At 40.8% G+C, this 21,289-nt stretch overlaps 1 protein-coding gene across 1 annotated transcript; it reads left to right on the top strand.

The window, feature by feature from the left end:
- Positions 1-4,525: 4,525 nt before the first annotated feature.
- Positions 4,526-17,369, top strand: LOC102799556 (protein Wnt-2b-A-like). Its single transcript, XM_087841000.1, has 5 exons — positions 4,526-5,092; positions 8,774-8,994; positions 9,808-10,085; positions 10,893-11,157; positions 14,813-17,369. The coding sequence occupies exons 1-5, from the start codon at positions 4,929-4,931 to the stop codon at positions 15,040-15,042; spliced, it is 1,158 nt and encodes a 385-aa protein (XP_087697126.1). The 5' UTR covers positions 4,526-4,928; the 3' UTR covers positions 15,043-17,369.
- The last annotated feature ends 3,920 nt before the right edge of the window (positions 17,370-21,289 follow it).

The raw sequence follows: 21,289 nt of genomic DNA, 5'->3' as shown, positions 1-21,289 counted from the left end.
TCTTTTGATACACTAAATTACCCTCCTGGTTGCGGGCAAAGCAATGGGCGGTTAACAGGACAGGTCACCTCTCTTTTTTTTTTCAGTTCACCTAATTAACATTCCAGTGTAGGACAGCATAGCTGTACTCCACTTCTAACACAGACATGCACAGACACAGCAAAGCCCCATCCTTCTCCGCCTCCATAAACACGGGCTCAGGTTGATGAGCTGTGAGGGGTCACAGCTCATCAGCAGTCCGGGAAGCCATGCTGGCTGCTCACTCTGTTTCATACGCCACTGCTGCTTTCAGCAGCAGGGCGCAGAGTTCAAGAAATAGTCAGTAATTGAAAACATTATGTGAGGAGCCTGAAAATCTTGGTATTTAGCAAAATAAATATCAGTTACATTGTTTTGTAGTCTAGGTATGATAACTTCTAAAGTGATTTTCAGCAGTGTTATGCAGTTTTACCGATGTTAAGCCACAAAGGCAAAATATCAGCCTACCGAACTGATATTCAGGGACCAACTTGGTAGTCAGATTAACTGGGCTAGATAACTTGTATAAAGCATCATGACACTTAAAGACATGTTATTAAGAATAAATGGAAAACAAATAATAAATTGCCGGGCAATTGATTACATTTCTTTTTACGTTTTCAGCTCCAGATTTTTTATTTCCTTCTATCAAAATGCACACTCTGCAAAATATACACTCTATTTCACTATATATAAATAAATGAACTTGAACTTGAAAAAGGATTGCTGACACCACATGCCTCTCCCTGGCATGCTTTATTACAATTTCAGACAAGGCATATGGTTGCAGTGTCATGTCGTGTGAATGAGATGATGAAACGGAGGTCAAGGAGGGAGCGCATAACCTGTCAGGAGCTAAACCACAAATTTACAGCCTTCTCATCTTGGAGTCAGACGTGTTCCAAGAAAGCACAGTACAACTGTCTGGCCGTTCATTTTATCGTCTGCATCGACGATGAGTGACGGCATTGGACCCCCCAAAATGTTGTAATCATTACGATCTACACGCTCATCCTGTTCCTTTTCTTTTCTTGATCTCATTTTCTCCATCCAAAATTATCCCGGGCCACGACACGAGCTGAGAATAGGAGCTCAAGCCCCCATATTGAGCCCCTTAAAGACCACAGCTGGAGCTGGCTCAAAGCGAGACGGGGTAGAGGGAGGCCTGGATGATGAATGTTATCGCCACCATCACCTGCTCCCTGTAAAGCAATTTGTTATGGAGTTGTCACTGTAAAATAGCTTGTCCTGTGGTAAAGAAAGACAGGGTTACATGTAATGAGGATCATAGTATGGCCCTAAGGCCAGGTATGACATAACTGAAGGACAAACAGCTGGCCTGTGTTTGTCTATGACATAGGACGAGAAGAGAAAATGTCCAGTGATAGACGAGCCAGAGATTTTAAGCCTTCATTACTAAATTATTATTGTAAAGTATGCAATGTTATATCAGTAAAATTTACAATTACATACGTATACAATGATAAATAGTACTTTTAAGAAAAAACTTGGTAAATTCCCAGCTGAAAAACAGTTTGCATTCACATGTAAAACACACTATTACATTCACTGTCTGTGCTGTGGTATTTTTAGGCAGCAGCATTGTTATTGACCTTTACTTACATCCCTAAATAACACCCTGGATTTGCACTGATTAAAATGACTTCACACACTCATACACATGACATCTTGGTCTGCCTACCTGCTGGATACACAAGACACTGATTTACTCACCTAAGTCGAAGGGATACAAGCCAGAAATGTCCTTGAGGTGGGTCAGATGTTTCCACATTACCCAGATGATATTGGATCAGGACTGCTGGTATGAGCTGAACTACAAACATGCGCTCCAGAGGAATTACAAAGGGAGTTTCAAATGCTTGTACCATAAAAGAACATTTTATTCTCCCACTGTGTTGCATGGCACAGAGGAAACTTCAGTAATTTATTAATCATTTTTCAGCAGAAAGGAATTATACTGAGCACTATGCCAAATTTTGGATAAACCGCAGAATACTGCAGGATGTGACAGTTGTCAAAATTGTTCAAGATCGACAATAAATCTACTTTTATTCATGTGGAGCTCAAATTAATAAAGAAGGAAATGTTTATTCTACATGCTCAGTTGTAACTGGAGGAAACTCTTGCAGCATCTGGGCTATACTGGTGCATCTTTCATCCATGTGTACGCCTCTTACATGACCTTTGTTGTAGAAAAAAAAGGAGACGGGGAGGCAGAAGAGATATTTAGCCGTGATTACTAAGAGAAACAAAAAGAATCAAAAATGACAAACATGAGGGAAGCCAAACAATCAAATGTGTTCCTCTTCACAGGGAAGGCGTAGGTGGCCACAAACACACAGGCCACACGCTTTCAATACAAAGACACTCTAGCACTGGGGTTTTACTCTCCATCACCTTCAGTATTTCCAGGCCTAATTGCTGAGTGGAGTCAACTTTTAGCAGTTTGATTCAGTTTTATTTATACAGCACTAATTCGCAATAACAGTCACTTCAAGGCCCATTATATTGCAACATAGTGACCCTACAATATTAGAGAGAAAACAGCAACAATCAGATGATCCCCACTGAGCAAGCACTTAGATATAGTGGAAAAGACGAAGAGAAGAAAACGCAAAACACACACAAACAGCAAAAGCACTGCTTGGGTGGTTCAGATCAGGTTTGGTGTAGATTGCAAGCTTGATGTCTTCTCTTATATGCAGTGTTGGGAAGGTTACTTTTAAAATGTATTCCATTACAGAATACAGAATACATGCCCCGAAATGTATTCTGTAACGTATTCCGTTACGTTACTCTCATTGAGTAACGTATTCTGAATACTTTGGATTACTTAATATATTATCATGCTGTTTACAACTACATGAATGTACTATTGCTGTGATTTATTACTGTTACTGAAGGTTCGCGGCTCCGAACCGTAATAAAGAGACCTCTGACTAATACGTTGGGTTCGTGTAGGGCTAGTAGCCGAAAACTAGCTTTACTTTGTTGTCTGGGTCAACTTTGCTAGCCAGAGACAGAGAGAGGCGTTGAAAGGCTGCTCCAACGGAACTTGTTGTTTTGGAGGGAAACACGAACAAAGAGTACAGTCGAGTCTTAATAGCTTACTTACAACTGGGCTCGTCAGGCACTCTTCTTGGCTGCAGTGGTTATTATTATATTTACATGCTTCCAGCTCCTGTTTTTGCTCGATGACAGCTCGTACTTTTCCTTTTTCTCCCTCCCTCGCTCACAGACACATAACGTGTATGGCAGTCCATTCTCCCTGCAGCACGGACTACACTGCCTATGATGCTACATTCTTTAGAGCTATACCTGTAGCATTCTGCCTATTAGCTTAGCACAACAACAACAAAAAGGCCTCTCTCACCCAGGAAACACGCAGAGAGAGAGCGTCACCCTGTAACCATGGCAACCGTAAAGCTGCCGCCTGGAACAACAGAACGTAGCTGTCAAACAAAACCCAAACAGTCCTGACCCGCCACAATATGAAACAGGAAAGTACCACCGTGTAATCCATTTATTTCAACAAAGTAACTGTATTCTAAATACCACCTTTTTAAGCGGTAACTGTAACGGAATACAGTTACTCATATTTTGTATTTTAAATACGTAACGGCGGTACATGTATTCCGCTACTCCCCAACACTGCTTATATGTATATATTATACACATACATGCATACAGTTTATTAAAACATATGCATAGGAGTGGCTTTGTGCAACAAACACACCGTGCAACGTACAGTAAACAAACAAAACAGAAGAATAAGAGCAAAATCTGGACTGGATCAGTATTGTGTAATCATCCTTTGCCTTTTACCTTATGAGTGCATACCTTTGCATGCATCCGTTTCTTTTGGGGAACTCTCTCCTCTGTTCTATAGATGCTGTTAAAGGTTATATTTACTGTAAAGCCAGATTTGCAAAGAGTTTTGCTGAACGTAATAAACAAACTGGCCACTTAATGACAAGTTTAATTTTGGACTGAAACTTCTGCATGTCAGCGATTGTAAATCTGTCTTAATATATGTTCCTTTGCCAGGGACCACACAACCTGAAATCTTAAAAAAGATGAGACCAGTTACATTAGAGGAGCAGATGCAATGAGCCCTGGGAAGGATTATGTATTTCTGATCATGTGTAAACGCTTACACGCTTGCATCATTACTGAGATCTGATTTTTCCGAACTAAACTTTCTCTCATATGACAGAAAGAGAAAACAGAGACAACCTTCTTGCCGACCTTTTAATTAAATTAACGAACAGTGATGCAGGTGTAAATTAAAGAGTGGATTAATTGATTTGCCGGGAGAAGTCAGGCAGAACCTCCTTTCCTTCTGTCTGCAGATCTGCATACCGGTGTCTGTAATTTTTTGACAAAGGGCATTGGTGTGGTGAGAAGGGAGGGAGGGGAGGCGCAGACAGCTGACGCACTGAAGAGGAAAGCGCAGCGTTTCGGTGCGCATCTTCATTATCGGCAAGTGGGATGAAAGGTGAGCAGCGCCTGTCCCATCCACGCAGACACTTCTCCTATGCGAGGATCTGATTCGAGCGGCTTTTATCAGTTACGAAACTGATCATCGGCATTGGATTTTATAGTTTGCAACTTCTCACAGATTTAGTGGAGCCAGATTCGGAGCGCAACAGCTGAGGAGAAAACGTGAATCTACGCAAGATTGTCTGAAACGAAGGACTCATCCCGCTCACTTAAGTGCAATGTCCAAAGCTTATGGATGTAATGCTAGAAAATCAAGACTGTATTATGACAGCGAATAACTGAGGGATCTCAAAAGCACTTTTCCTCTTTCCTAACTTTTATTTCCACCAGATGATGGAGGACGCGCAGGCGTCAAGGACTTTCACGCCTTATTGCACAGCCAATACATGAAAAGAAGAAACATGATGACATCTACGGGCTTGTCGGAGAAAGCAATGAGGATCAGAAATGGGGCAAGAAACCACCATCACTCCAAACCCATTTCTAAAATATACTTCATCTTTATTTTGCTTCTGCTCATGTTCACACCGATAGTGGATTCATCGTGGTGGTAAGTTTCACCACTGAGAGGAATTTGACGTTTCGTCCGATTGGTTGGTGTCACATACCAATCGAATATAAAGTACGACTTACAACAACGACAACAAGGGCAACATTTCACCCAGAAAATATAGATAACGATTAGTTTTAATTAATTAAGTTTGCAGTTGAAAAAGTCATCTTACAGTGGATTTTATTGTTTAAGCCTATGTATCCTTGTCCTTGGAGCTGTTACAGATTTAAAGATGAGAAATCCGTCTGTTTATATGTAATTTACACCTGCTTACTTCCCAGATTTTCTAGTAAAAGATCTACTTTGCTCACATGAACATCCACATCCATAAACGAAAAGAGCAGGCTGTGTATCCAAAGTTCATGAAGATTAATGATGTTGGTGTGTGTGTGTGTGTGTGTATGGGGGGAAGGGGGCGTCTCCCCTATCCATCTATTTTGCCCAGAGTACACGGCAGGTGCAGGCGTTGGTGCATGAATAAATGCCCCTTGATGATTTCTCTTGAGGTTTTCAAGACCTAAAACATGCTGGAGACCCCCCACCCCGAGTCTCTCTCACCTGACATTGTTGTTCTCATGTTTCAGGTGACACTTAACAGAAAACCTATTAAATTACTTTACATTTAACTAGCCAAGGGAAACCCCCCATTTTAAGATCTTACCCTACACTTCATAACAGTTAAGATCTAATTTTTGAATTGATTTAAAGCTAAAACGCACCCATTGTAAATAATGCTATGTCTGGTAATTTCCCAAGAGAGCTGAAAGCACATGTCATCCAATTTGCTCTTGAGTTTCCCTTTCAGGCAAATTCAGAGTAAACTGTGAATAAATCGTTGAGAAATTCCAAAGAAAAACTTAATTGATTCATGCTTTTTTTTTTAAATCTTCCTTTAAATTGTTTAGGCCTATTTTTAACCATTGTAATAATTTATATAAGCACTGGGTGCCTTGCTGCACTTCTTTCTTCCTCTGTGTGTGTCCTCTTGGAGAGCCAGGGGTCCTTTGACACAGCTGGTTTGTACAACACACAAGAAACACAAGCAGTGCTTCTGTTCTGCTATACTGCTCAGGCAGATAGTTGCATCTAGAATGGGACTGGGACCGCCATAACAGGAGTGGAAACTACCTGCTATATCTGTTTCTGTCTCGGTGGCCAGGCAACACAAATGCGGCTGCGATTAGGGACTATAATGATATCCGGATGGAGAATAGAGTGTGTAGGCTTATAGATGGACTGAGGCGGGGAGAGTGCTCATTTGTACTGTAGATGACTGCCATGTCCTGTTGATAAGAGGACCCCCAGAGTCACAATGCAATCAGCATGTGATCACCCTTCTTAAGAGTTGTTACAAAGTTGGGGATTATTTGAAGAAAGCAGGAAGCAAATGCATTTCACTGAACGTGAGGAATGTAATAATCTCTTCAACATCCTGAATATCTGAGTCTTAAGAAGACAATGGGGATGAATGTGAAGAAAAGTAGGAACACTATCAATAATTTAGATTCATCGAAAAACATTTTACACTGGGAGAAAAGTAAACTAGTAACGTTAACTGGCACAGAAGACAGAAAAAGAAAAACAGTTTGTCCTCTCTTTGTCTAAAGGCAATAAAATCCACTTAACAGCTTTACTATAGCTTACTTGATGTTTAAAGTTCCATAAAACAAACCAAAGAACTGCTTTTGTCCTGGGGCAGTCTCGTGGTTTGCTTAGATACAACTTTGCAAAACTAAGACATGCTGCCTTGTCTTTTTAGAGAAGAGGCTTTCTCCTGGCAACTTTTCCAAACAAGCCATCATTTACTTGCTTTATTATTATTTATTTATCTGTAATTTCTTTGAGTATTGCACATGACATTGTGTTAACACAAGCCTGAATGCTTTAGACCACACCTGCTAGGAGCACCTGGCTGTTTAATCTTTTAAATTTGTCAGTTTGTTAAATTTATGCTGGTAATTGTTTTCTTTTCTTTCTTTTTTTTAAATCTATTTCTTTTGCTAGTTTAAAATTCTCCATTAGTGGGAGAGCCTTTCCTATTTTTGCACTAGCCACATTTGGGAATATTAAATTTAAAAAAAAAAATATATATAGTGAATATTTTCTACCATACTGCTGTACCTCACTGAATGCCAACTGAATTAAATGTTGCTCAGGGGTTGCTTCTAGACTGCAGGCTGCACTTGAGAATCCTGTGATTACAAAGAAGGAGCACTGAGTACAGATGTCTGATAGTTAAAGGGCTTTTTTAACATTTAACAAGCAGCAGTGATTAGTAGCAGGCCCCTTTGAGTCCATAGAATTTAATGAGCTCTTAAATGTTGGTTACCCATAATATAACCCAAAGATTGTTTTTTGTTGTTTTTTGGGGGTTTTTTGGGAGGGGGGGGGGGGGGGGGGGGTGGACGACCCTCTATATCTGGTAAACACTGGAATCTTCTTCACTCAGAGTTCCCAATTCTTTACACATTTGATTAGAAATGTGAACTGTTTGAAGATGTAGTCAGACCAGATTTCACGCTGACAGCTTACATGTGTTGGCATTTAAAACAAGTGGCACACCAAAGGCCATGTAGGGTGGACTTCACCCCATTACCCTAAATGCGGCACACATACGTCTCTGTTGTTTTTTACTATTTCCACTATTTGTATATTTCTTGAAAATCAGAGTGGACCTTAACCTCTTGCAAATCATCTAGCTCAGCTAGCTACCAGTGTTGGTCAAGTCACTTGAAAAAAGTAATCAGTAACTAATTACTGATTACTTCCCCCAAAAAAAATGCATCAAGCAAAAATTAAATTATATGCAACATTCTCTGACTGGAAGAAATTGGTTTAACATTTAAACTTATTTTCTGCACATTCCAGCACATAAAATATTTTTTTGTGTGTGTTTATACTCACTCAAATAGATGCAAGTAAAACACAGCAGAAAATAAATAACATCAAAGACTAGCGGTCCTGTTGCTCTATTTTCACCTGTAAAGCAGGAGTGGCGTAGGCGGAGGTTTATCCTGGTGGAGGTGAGCCGCAGCGTCAGTTGAAGAATCCGCGAGTTTCTCTGTGAATTTCCCATTACGTTGTAGCACACTCCCGGTGCTTGCTTGGAAGTTTAGGGGGTTTTTTTTCGCTGTAAAAATAAGTTTTCTTCCCACACACAACGGACACTAATGTTTTTGTCACTTTTTATGGAATCAAACTTAAAGTAAGGTCAGTACGTCCACGCTTTAAACGCTGCACGCTCATACTCTCTACCGCACTCGATATATGATCCACTGTTGATCTGCACACAGCTGTTGTCAAGAACGTGGCACTCGCTTACGTCACTGTCATGAGACATTCTCGCAAAAAAATCACGGTTTTAGTAACGCATCGTTCCTACGGGAAAGTAACGGTAATCTAATTACCGTTTTTGCAATAGTAATCCCTTACTTTACTCGTTACCTGAAAAAAGTAATACGATTGCAGTAACGCGTTACTGTTATCTCTGCTAGCTACACAATTTTTTCTGTTTTTTTCTCGATGAAAACAGGAAGGCAAATTTGAAAGTAAACTCAGTGGGAAAAGAAATCCTGGCACACAGTCTAGTGACAGCTGCAGGTGCACTACCACAGAGTGCGCTTTCAGTGGAATTGTCCTTGAATTTACCAACACTGTGTTCGATGGATCTGTGCGCAGGTACATCGGAGCTCTGGGTGCGCGGGTGATATGCGACAACATTCCCGGTCTTGTGAACAAGCAGCGGCAGCTCTGCCAGCGGCACCCAGACCTGATGCAGTCCATCAGCGAGGGAGCCAAAGAGTGGATCAAAGAGTGCCAACATCAGTTCAGACACCACCGCTGGAACTGCAGCACGCTGGACCGGGACCACACTGTTTTTGGCAGGGTGATGCTCCGAAGTGAGTCTGAACATACATGGCTAAGGCTTCTATCTGTGTGGTTCTTTGTGCGTGACAGTGGTTGTTTATATCAGTGACACTCAAGTTAATCATCCTCATAAATGTCTCTGCTGTTATCAGATAAGCAGGGAATTAATAGGTGTCTTATTAAATCAACTTTACCCCGGAATGCAAACAGAAAGAGAAATTGTTGTGGGTTTTTTTACCTTCTCAGGAATGAAGGAACATTGGGAAAGTGGATGTTCTCTGAAAACAAGTAGCAGATTGAGAGATCCACACTGGTGATGTATAAACAGTAATAGGAGATGTAAATATTTGGGTAGATGTTTCTGGCAGCCAGACAAAGCTTTACTCCCTGACATCTCGCCTGTGTTCTGCTTCATTGCGTGAGCAGGAATGAGAACAGGAGGAGGGTGGGACAGCCAGACCAAATAACCTCCAAAATCTCCTCTCATCTAAAATGAAAACACTGCTCAATGACTTAGAAAGCTGCCATCTGTGCAAATTAATAGGTGAAAGGAGAGTCGGGTGGTCTAATGTTATAGCTGACATGCTCTGTCTGGACCATCCACCATAAATGGACTGATCTTGGTATGCCTACTGTCTAGGATTTGCAGAGAGATGACTGCTTTACTCACCAATAACACATGACTCTGGACACTAGAAGAACAGCTGAGAAAAACAAGTGCTATGACAACTTTTGAATGATGTCCCATGTCAGATATAGGCAATATTAGATCTCTCTTTACCAACAGTCATAAGTTACTTCTTTAAATGATTGCAATTGCAACGCTCCCTTCCCCGTCTATCCAGGCAGCAGAGAGGCAGCATTTGTGTACGCCATCTCTTCAGCAGGAGTGGTCTACGCCATTACCAGGGCCTGCAGTCAGGGGGAAATGAAGATCTGCACCTGTGACGGTCAAAAACGAGGGCAAGACAGTGACGACAAAGGCAACTTTGACTGGGGCGGATGCAGCGACAACATCAACTATGGCATAAAATTTGCCAAAGCTTTCGTCGACGCCCGTGAGAGGATGGTGAAAGACGCTCGAGCCCTGATGAATCTGCACAACAACCGATGCGGTCGGATGGTCAGTGGAAACGTTTTTTTATATTAATGTTTAAGCTTTATCTCTTAGTGGAATTGTAAATTTAGACATATTTAGGAAGTAACAATGAAAACAAAAAGGTAAGAGAAGCAAATACCTCTCCAGGCTTTCTCAAGGTTCTTCATCAGTCCTTGCACCTGAACATTTTCAGGGGATGCTTTTATTGTTGTTATTGTTAAACGTAACATTGACCTACAAATTTATTCAAAGGCATCCAACTCAAGCGATCAAGATAACTTAACAAAGACCCAATGAAATAAAAAAAAGTAGAAATAAAAACCAAAAAAAAACGTGTCACAAAACCTGAGAGATACCCATGGCCCTTCAACTCATCCGTCTTCTGTGAGTCATAGATTGGTCTCTCCAAGCTTAAAGTTGGTCATAATAAACATCGACTCTTAAAATCATTAGAAATTCTTTTTTGCCTAAAGATGTCTTCAACTACTAGGCTAGTCGACTTACTTGACTACTTGACTAGGAAGTAAATGTCTTAAGACTAAGGATCTGTTTATTGAGAATATTCAGCATTATCCCAGCATCTATCGATGATCCAGCATAATGCATTAATATGATAACTGCATATGAGGGTCCCATAGCATTAAATTCTGCACTGTTCAAGTTATTGACCTGGCTTTTTCAGTAAAGTCGTCTCTGAAGGATAATGACGTAAAAGCTGTTACATTAAGAATATTTAGCTAACCGTTATGCTAGGAGAGCTTATTACACCCACATCTTCTCTTGTACAACATTGTTGGCTTGACACTGTGTCACCTTTGATCTCTGCTCTAGGCAGTGAAGCGCTTTATGAAGCTGGAGTGCAAGTGTCACGGGGTCAGTGGTTCCTGTTCTCTCAGAACCTGTTGGCTGGCTATGTCTGACTTCAGGCGAACTGGAGACTATCTTCGCAAGAAGTACAACACAGCCGTCGAGGTAACCATGAACCAAGATGGGACAGGATTTATTGTGGCTGACAAGGACTTTAAGGGAAGCACCAAGAATGAGTTAGTCTTTGTTGAGAACTCTCCAGATTACTGTCTCATGGACCGCGCAGCAGGTGAGACACACAAATAAGCTACAAAAATAAAACCCCTTGCTTTATATTGTGTACATCCACAGTCCTCAGTCAGAGCAGCTTTGACTAGTTGAGGGATGGACAAGAGATCTCTGAGGGTGTTCATTGGTATTTGGCACCAGCATGTTGGCAGCAGATCATTTGGGTCCTGCGATTGCAGCAGGTGGGGGTTTCCGTGGATCTACTCTTCCCAGCATATTCAACAAATGTTTGATTGGACTGTGGTGTCTGGAGGCCTGGTCAACACCTTGAGCTTTTCTCCAACACCAGCAGCTTTTGTAGTGTAGTGGGAAACACTGTCCTGCTGAAGGAGGCCACTGTCTTTGGGAAAACAACGTTTAGGCAGGTGATATGTGTCCTAGTGAGACTAGTGAAGTTTAAAAGAAGGTTTTTTTTTATTATTATTGGCCAATGCTGATAATTCTTAAATAACTTGCTTGTGCTAACTTGCTAATTCTGTTTTTAACATGTCAAACTTTAGTAAAGTGCCACTGTCACACAAGAGTAATATTATTATGACAATCATTTATTATTACAGTAAAGAAATTACCTTAAAGAGGGTCCTTTTAACTTCTGAGGAGTAGCATATTGATATGTTGTGTTTGTGGGAAACATCAGCAACTCACATTCTGAGATTCAGTGAAGTTCTTTTGAAGTTGTGCTTAAACAGTTTAATCATTTTTGTGTAAAATACTGTTATTATTATTTTAATTTAAAATCACGAGTATGTTGTTATGGGACGGGGCAAATAGGACCGACTGCTTAACAAAATCTATGAGAATCAGAGACTCATTGACTGCAGCCTTGCATTCCTTCACAGCTTAAAGTTCAGTGATTTGACCTTTAACATCTCCTTTAATACCTAATGTTTGCTTTGCCTTGTTAGGCTCATCTCTTTCCTAAAGTCCAGCTCCTTCAGTAGAGCGTGAAGAACTTTGCTAACTCACTGTTAATATGTTAGGGACGACGGCATGTGCAGGGGACACGTTGGGACTAACTTAACAGATTCTGTCACTCCTACCTGCGGTTTGCTTGGCCGCACTTTGACAACTGAGATGCAATGAAGGTGTGTTTGCTCAAAGGGAAAGCTGCCTTTCCTTGTTAAAAGGTGATCTTAAAAAGTAGCCCATGACCCTCCTCACCACTAATCTTCATTGTATAGGAATTCACAGCCTAAGGATACATGCAGGCTTATTTTTCAAATCTTTCCTTTGGTCAGCGTTAAGCTCCACTCCCTAGAGCCTGAGGGGAAGATCTCCTCTTATCCTTTGTTCTCTCTACTTCTGCGATGCTTTGTTAATGGACCTGGCACCTGATCTTAGGTTTGGATTTTACACCTGAGTACATGAACACAATTGCATTTAGGTCTGAGACTATTCTGTTGGGAAGCTTATAGCCTGCTGAAGAGTGAGGGAAAGTGATATTTTGCTTTGGCAAAACAGTTTCAGTTTTCAGCATCAACATGAACATTGCCAATAATAACTTCTGCCAGCTTTCACTCCTGGGCATCCACGTAATCATGGACATTTTTCAAAATGCTATTAAGCCGAGTTGGATGGCACAGTGCAGTGGATCTGTGTCTACCCCAGCTTCCTTCTGAGCACTGAGACATGCCTCTTAGGTTAAATTGGGATTGTAAATGGGCTTTAGGTGTGAACGCACAGGAGATAAAACACTTAGGTATACTGAAAAAGTGCTCTATGGATACATGCGAAAAGGTGAATGTAGCTTATGGTGGAAAAACATTTGAGCGGTCAGTCAGACTAGAATGTGGTATAAATCGTTCAGTTCCCCAAGGGAATGCATAGACAGGAAACCCAGTATAGTTACTGGATGTGCACAATTAAAGTTCTATATAATGCCTACTTTAAAATAAGAAGCAACTTCTAATCAAGGAGCTGTACTTATCAGTGATTTAATAATGAAAGCACACAGAGGTATCACGCCTCTCTGCAGCTCTACAGGACACATCTTTGTTTCATGTTGATCAGCATCATTTCTGTCAGCAGCAGGTATTTCTGTTCCCTTAAATCTAATTGAATCTGCTGCATATGATCAGTCCAAATCAAATGACACCAAATGACAAAATCATTTGTTTTTTCTAAAACAAAAAAAGAGTCCCTGACCTTTAAAACTTTAACACTTTAGAGAAGTGTCATGAAATCCACTGCTTGTGTTAAGTTAAATTTTATATTAGCTGTTTAATATACATAAACAAAAGTATCATACGTATAACAAACATTTGATTTCTTTCATCCTAACCTTTATTTCTCTTAGTGATAACTATTTATTTTAATAGTCTGGCATGTCATGATACGGCTGTGTGGCAGGCAGGAAGTGGACCCAAACCCAAACGCAAGCTCACAGAGGCAGGAATGAACTCAAAACACAGCTTTATTGCTGGAGGGAAACGGCGAAACAAACTGATAAGGAACTACACTGGGAAGCAAGACACTAGCACATAGAGAAACACACGACCACGAATGAGGGAGAATGCGACACCGAACAGAGGGAGACGCGGACATAAATACACAGAGGTTTAACGAGGGAGGTGGGAGCACACGGGGAACACAGCTGACACAGATAATCATAACGAGACAGGGCAGGAGCAACACAACGTGACGCATACTGACGGGAGACTGTCAAAGTAAAACAGGAAGTACACAGAGGCGCAGACAGGAGGAGGGAGGGAGCACGGGGAGAGCACAGACATAACGGGCTGGGGGAAAACATGGGTCGTGTCCAAATTCATGGGCTGCATCCTCCTGAGGCCGCATTTGTAGACCGATTACGTCACAGCGACGCGCCGAAGGCTGTCCAAATTCGTAGACTCCTCCGAATGCAGCCGACAAATGCGTCCTCCTTTTCCCCGAATTTGAAGGATGGGTCGGGTGTGTCCTTCGTGGCCCACCATATCCCAGAATTCATAGCGCGGCCCAGCCAAGCTCCAGTTTCCGGCAATGGCGGCCGCTACTACGTTTTAAAATTACTCTTATTAATCTTTCTGGGCCACAAAATAAACTTTAAACATATTTTCAGGCGAGAATGTGGGTGTGTAAACTTCAAATATCTGCTCGGTTTGTCAAGATATGACATATTTGCAAAGGTCCTTCGACGTTTTCGGTGACGTCTGTCACCCCACCAGCTGAACACAAAAAACGGAGAAAGATTTCGGGGTCCATTTTCAATTTTCATGCCGTGGCGCTGACAACCGGAAATACTCTGAATTAAGGGCGAGAGTAGATCGAGAAGGCTAGACCGTCCAATTCCATAGCCGTTTACTTCCGGCCTACCCGACCTCCTGAGGACCCGGCCCACGTAGACCGCGAAGGCCAGGTCCTCAGGAGGATGCAGCCCATGAATTTGGACACGACCATGGAATAAAACACGAGGGGAAACGAGGGCTCACAGATACACAGAGGGGCACACAGGGGGTAAAGGTCACAAGGGGAAGTCAAATAAGGAACAAAATACAAAAATACATGAAACTAAGAATGCTGGATGTGGCCCAGGATCATGACACCGCATGCACAGATGGCTGTCTTCTAATAATAAACTAACATTTTTCCTGTCTGGTGCAGTACCAATATTCTTTGTATGCCAAAACAACATCTCTGGTCCTTTATTCTCATTATAGGCTCCTTGGGCACAGCAGGCAGAGTGTGCAACAAGTCCTCAAGAGGCATAGATGGCTGTGAAGTCATGTGCTGTGGGCGTGGCTACGACACCATGCGAGTCAAACGTGTCACTAAGTGCGAGTGCAAGTTCAAGTGGTGCTGCGCTGTGGAGTGCAAAGACTGTGAAAACGTAGTGGACGTTCACACCTGCAAACCCCACAAGCGACCCGACTGGCTGGACGTAACCTAGGAAGGAGAGCGGACAAATCGAACGTGCACCTGACTCGTTAGCCTGTGCACTAATGACTCCACTCTAGTTGGGAGCTTTTAACTATAATACCTCTGGCTTTTGATGCTTTTATACTTCACAAACATTTGTTAGGGGATGGTAAACTGGAAATTAGAACCAGTTACTGATCATGTGCTGCTTTAAAAAGTGTTTTAAAAAGTAATGTGTTGAGCGTTTTTGAATCAGACTTTGAAACTTTGATGCAAAATGGCTTAATATTATATTCTGTTGTAAATGTACCCTTGGTTGAGGCAGATATATGAGCTACTGCCGGCTTCTTGTTTTATAGTATGTAAAAACTGTGTGCACATAAGAGATGAAAGAGATAATCACAGTAGTACTTTGTCTGCCGATCGCTCCTTCAAGGTTGCCTTGTACACCTCTATTAGAACGCTCTCTGGTAGTGCACTCACACTCCACAGTGGCAAAACAATGACCTTTAAATTTTTAACTTAATTTTATGAAAAAAGATCCAAGTTGTTTAGAACCAAATGTAATGGGTAGGGTGAGTGGTAAGGGAAATGTCCCGTGATAGCTCCAGATGTTACAGCAGACCTCTGCACATGATTACTTGGAGATTGGTGTTAGCCTGTGGTTTTTGCTTTTCCAAAACCTTTTTGATCCCACCGTGCACCCGAAACCACTGCTGCTAATTTGTGCAGCTATCACACTAAATAAATATAGTGCTTTCCAAGAGGTCTTTCTTAATAAAGACAGGTAATCACATTGTAAGGTCAAAGGAGCCACAAACAGAAGAGCAAGCAAAGACTTATCATTTACAGCAGGGGTGTCAAACTCAAATACACAGTGGGCCAAAATTCAAAACTGGAACAAAGTTGCGGGCTAATGTTAATATTTATTGAAAAAAAAATCTTCCTCTAGATTTAAGAATGAATCTTTTCTTATGGACTCAAACAAGTTTTGCTGAAAAACTGAATATGGAACAAGAAAAGCTTAATACTAAACAATATATATATTAGCTGTATAATACCAGTAGGCCAGCTCTAATAGTAATTTGGTATGGCTTCACGGGCCAAATGTAATTAGGCTGTGGGCCAAATTTGGCCCACGGGCCAGAGTTTGACACCTATGATTTACAGTGACAGCTCACTTTGTGTACAAGGGTTGTGGTAGATATAGGTGTGTTGAAAGAAAAAGGACACACCAACACAACAAAATAGCCTCACAAATTTTCAGTCTGTTGTTTGAAAGATACTTGTACAGTATGCTAATATTTGACTGTAACAGATCTAACAAATCATTCAGCTTCATGGAAAAAAAATGTAATTTCTACCTCCGGTTCTTTGTTTTTGCTTCCATTATTACTGTGAACTTTAAACAAATTCCATAGGCCATGCTAATGCAGACAAGTGCACAGTAAAAAGATAAATACAAAGCTTCTTTATTTTGGACGTGACCCTCCAAAATGGTAAATTGCAGTGTCATGCAACTGCATTATAGTGAATACAAATATTAAACCGGCCTTCCTGATATGTCACTGGAGCTGCAAATATTTTCAAAACTCAATATTAGTTTCCAGACTGATTTATCTTAAATAGAGCTTTTGTTTACCATTTGCCTTATCCCTATTACAAAGGCCAAAACAGCATATTTGTTCAGCCATCATATTGTGACAGACAAATTTATAATGCAATCTTATGCAACTGTGCTTTCAGTTCTTTGTGGACACACTCACTGGCTCTGGCCGGTTTGTAAGAAGTGAATTATTTCATGAAACAAAGCCAAGCCATTGCAAAAAAGAGCACTGAAGTAGCTACAGACCTTGCATTTGGCTTTCTAACATCTGGCAATGCAGCCAGACATAGTGTTAAGCCATTGGAGACACAACCCTCAGAGGAGTTTATAGATCTAAATGAATCTGACAACAAGCTGTGAAATGCTAAGAGTCAACAAATTGTTTCAACTCCACGTAATGAGAGGCACAGCCAAAATAAAGTGCTTTGGATAACGGCAAATGACACCAAGTCAAAAGTTAATTGCAAGCAAGGAAAAAGAAGACGAAAAAAGCCAGTTTTGAATGTAAACGAAGAGTAATTTAGCTGTTTTTGAAAGATAAGAGGAAAACTGTTTCAGATTGTGGGCTCAGGCCTGGACCTGTGCTGTTCTGTTCATACTTTTAATTCCCAAGTTCTTTATAAGTTTTAACATGCTATATTCAAGCCTACATCTGTAACCACAGGAGTTTCACTGATTTGGATTTATGGAGCGCCAGTGTCATAATTATGAGTTCATTTGGTTCTGTTCGGTCTACTATTAAAAGATGTCAACTTCCAGATGTTTTTCTTTTTCTTTATTCCAGGCAGAAAAACAGTAATAATAATCTTCTCAATTAAGCCTAAGGGCCTTTAACCCACATGTATATATTTGGGTTTTAGGTATTCCCCTGGTCTCCTATTACAATTATCATTACCTTAGCTATGGCATGGACGGGATAAAAACACTGCAAATGACCAGTTCATTGTTCAGTGTTAGACAAATATTTTTTTATTAGCATAACAAGACTGATTGTAGTCTTAGATAGCGTGATAAAAAGACTCACAAAATATCTTTAAATTAAAATATAACAATTTATTTCGTTTTTTTTTTTAAGTAATTTCTTGATCGACCAACTATTAAGCTTTATAAACAAAGAAATTTCTATTAATATATTGTTGATCTTCAAATTAGTCATAGTATCCGTGCTACTTTGTCCTCCAGTGTGGGTCACCCAGTTGAAGTCTGTAAAAATAAAAGGAGTGGCATTGCAAGCATTCACTGCCATCGCAGTGATATCAAATGGTTTAACAACATTTCAGAGCTAAAATGGTCTCAGGGGACAGTGTGGTCCACATGGATGCTTCGCATTCATGGGAAGCAGAAGAAAGAAATTCCATAATCCGTACTCACAAACTGTAATGACTCGAGAACAATTTATTGCTATGCCACTTTTAAACCAAACATGTTTATTTTAGCCTTGCTTGACAAGTACTCCAGTCTAAGTCGCTGCACTCCGATCACATATACATCTGTGACTTGCCTATAGTAATATGAGAAACATGCTGATACGCATGCATGCTGAAACCGTTGCACTGTAGAGCGCTTTGGAAATGAAAATTATTTTTTAAATGAAATGTCCCAACAGTTTCAGTGTTGTTCTTGGAAAAGAAGATCACCCTCATGACCCCATCAGGAGTAATTAAGGGTATTATGTGGACATGAAATTGGACTCCACTGTAGCTGCTATAGTTTATTACTTGCCAAGTGATATCTTACAGATTTGTTACTGGTAAAAGGAGTAAAATTTAGATATAAATCAAAATGTATGCATGTAAAGGCCAAGGAACAGACTCTTTCAAACACTTAGCCTTATTTCAAGTATCTACTTCACCACCAAATCTATAGTAACAAGCAAAAAACCAAACATTTCAGATTTTAGTGCCAGAGTTGGGCAGCAGCTGTTACTGCAGCAGGAAGAGCCTGTGAATATTTTATAGCTGCTGTGACACTTTTTTCCTCACAAAATACAATTTATCTTTTGGAACGAGTAAATCCACCATCAACCTGAATCAGCATTCACGATGCAAACAGTGCAAACAATGTCATCTTACATCCCAATCATAAACTGCAGGCCATGGATAAATTGTTGAGGAGGTGCAGGAGGAGTATAAGCAGCAGTAAAGATTTAGGGTGAGGACATTCACATTCAATATGTGACAAAACCAGGTTTGCAATAAGACAAGTTTACTCTTGTAAAGCAAATAACATTAAGCTAGTCTGATTTAAGTGTTATCTTTAGACCTGAGCATGCATTGCCATGTCAATTTCAGCATCGCCAGCAACCAATAAGTAGCAAACAGCAAAAAAGCTGCGCTACTCTTAAGCAAATAACCATAGCAATACACATGGAAACAGTCAGTGGTTACTTATTTTGCCAATCAAAGAGACATAACCCGAAGGGTAAAGAAGGAACGGGTGGTTACTTATTTTGCCAATCAAAGAGACATAACCCGAAGGGTAAAGAAGGAACGGGTGGTTACTTATTTTGCCAATCAAAGAGACATAACCCGAAGGGTAAAGAAGGAACGGGATTACATGCTATTCGTCCAAATGAAATTTTGAAAGATACGTATGTTAGGAAACACAGCAGTGCACTTACCTTGGCTGAAGAAGTCCTCAGGAAACATCCCTTCCAGTTTTAACTGAATTCTGATATGGAACGCCAGGATTAAGGCCAGTCGATGAAACTGATAAATATCAGTTACTGTGGCAACATAGGAGCAGATAGATTTAGCTAACAGTCAAATCGTGTAATAAAAATCTAGATTGCAGTTGTTTTCAGCAGAGCAAACCAGTGTGAAGTGTGATAGATGACGTATATACTGGAATCAGTTATAGTCTATCACACGTGAGTGACAGGTTGTGTCAAATGCAATGGACACGTTAGAATATTGGACCAATAGAACTGTTAGCGCTGTGCCATGTTGCTTATATAAACGCACTGGGTGGTCATGATGAAATATGCAAAACACCTCATAATGTCAGAATTTATAAGTTGCAAAACCACATTTCACTTGGTGCTTTTTTGGAAAGGGTCGATGTGAACACGGTGAAACAGACCCATGGACAGACAAAACACATAAACCGTTGTGAGCAGTATGTTCTTTCACTCCCAGAAGCAGATTTTCAAGAGTCTTCAGTCCAACACATACTGTATGCAGCCTTCAGGGACATGCTCGGACTTGGCACAGATCCCACTCCACAAGAGTTTCTTCATTTATCATGCCGGTGACCTTACTAGATTGATAGTGGGGTATTAAAAACTCTTATTTAGTGAGTCAACTGTTTAAGGTATGCACTAAGGTCATGCATCATAGCCATTAATGTATGCATTAAACAGTTTTCCACATGGATTTACCCCTCATCATTCAAGTTTTTAATTTTGGACTAACCGTACCGACTGCGGTCATAAATGTAAATGTTTCAACTTATCATAACAGAAATGAAATTCAGATTATTCAGTGAAACACAAATGCATTTTCCTTTTTTCCTTTCTTACATATTTTTCCTGTCGTCTTGACCTTGAATGGCTCTGCCACGAAGGTCCGTGAGCAATTCAAGTTTCGACATGCAGCATGAAACCACGCTCTGGCACTCTGAGCACACACTTGAGGTCCAGTCAACAGTCCTCAACAGACTTATTCATTACTGCTGCACACCACTTAAGCGCGAGTGTATGGAGTATGATTATGGCATCAAAGGTTCAGCAGGAACATGCCACATTAAAGCATCTGCCAATGGTGGCAGAGTAGTATAATCACAATGCTGCGCAAAATGGCTCTTGGCTATATATAGCAGTAGCTGGATGCCAGAGTAAGTGTCTTTCAATAAGACACTAGAGATTTAAAAAGATGGAGGAAAATGACATCAGCTGTGCAAAGGACCGCATTTATGTCTCATTTTATCAGCTAAGCCATTGGCCGTGCCTCTGTAAGCCGTTTTCAATAAATCATCAAAAAATAAAGCTTGCTTATAGGCAGTGTTGGGAAGGTTACTTTTAAAATGTATTCCATTACAGATTACAGAATACATGCCCCAAAATGTATTCTGTAACGTATTCCGTTACGTTACTCAATGACAGTAACGTATTCTGAATACTTTGGATTACTTAATATATTATCATGCTGTTTACAACTACATGAATGTACTATTGCTGTGATTTATTACTGTTACTGAAGGTCCGCGGCTCCGAACCGTAGTAAAGGGACCTCTGGCTAATAGTCAGTTCGTGTCGGCTCCGAAAACTAGCTTTACTTTGTTGTCTGGGTCAACTTTGCTAGCCAGAGACAGAGAGAGGCGTTGAAAAGCTGCTCCAACGGAACTTATTGTTTTTGGAGGAAAACACGAACACGGTGTACAGTCGAGTCTTAATAGCTTACTTACAACTGGGCTCGTCAGGCACTCTTCTTGGCTGCAGTGGTTATTATTATATTTACATGCTTCCAGCTCCCGTTTCTGCTCGGTGACAGCTCGTACTTTTCCTTTTTCTCCCTCCCTCGCTCACAGACACATAACGTGTATGACAGTCCATTCTCCCTGCAGCACGGACTACACTGCCTATGAGGCTACATTCTTTAGAGTTATGCCGGTAGCATTCTGCCTATTAGCTTAGCACAACAACAGGCGCTCTCTCACCCAGGAAACACGCAGA

The sequence above is a fragment of the Neolamprologus brichardi genome, chromosome 5 (assembly GCF_056152115.1).
Source record: "Neolamprologus brichardi isolate AB-2024 chromosome 5, ASM5615211v1, whole genome shotgun sequence".
Taxonomy (NCBI): Eukaryota; Metazoa; Chordata; class Actinopteri; order Cichliformes; family Cichlidae; genus Neolamprologus; species Neolamprologus brichardi.
The sequence above is the reverse complement of the archived record's forward strand: the minus strand, read 5'-3'. Positions and strand labels throughout refer to the sequence as shown.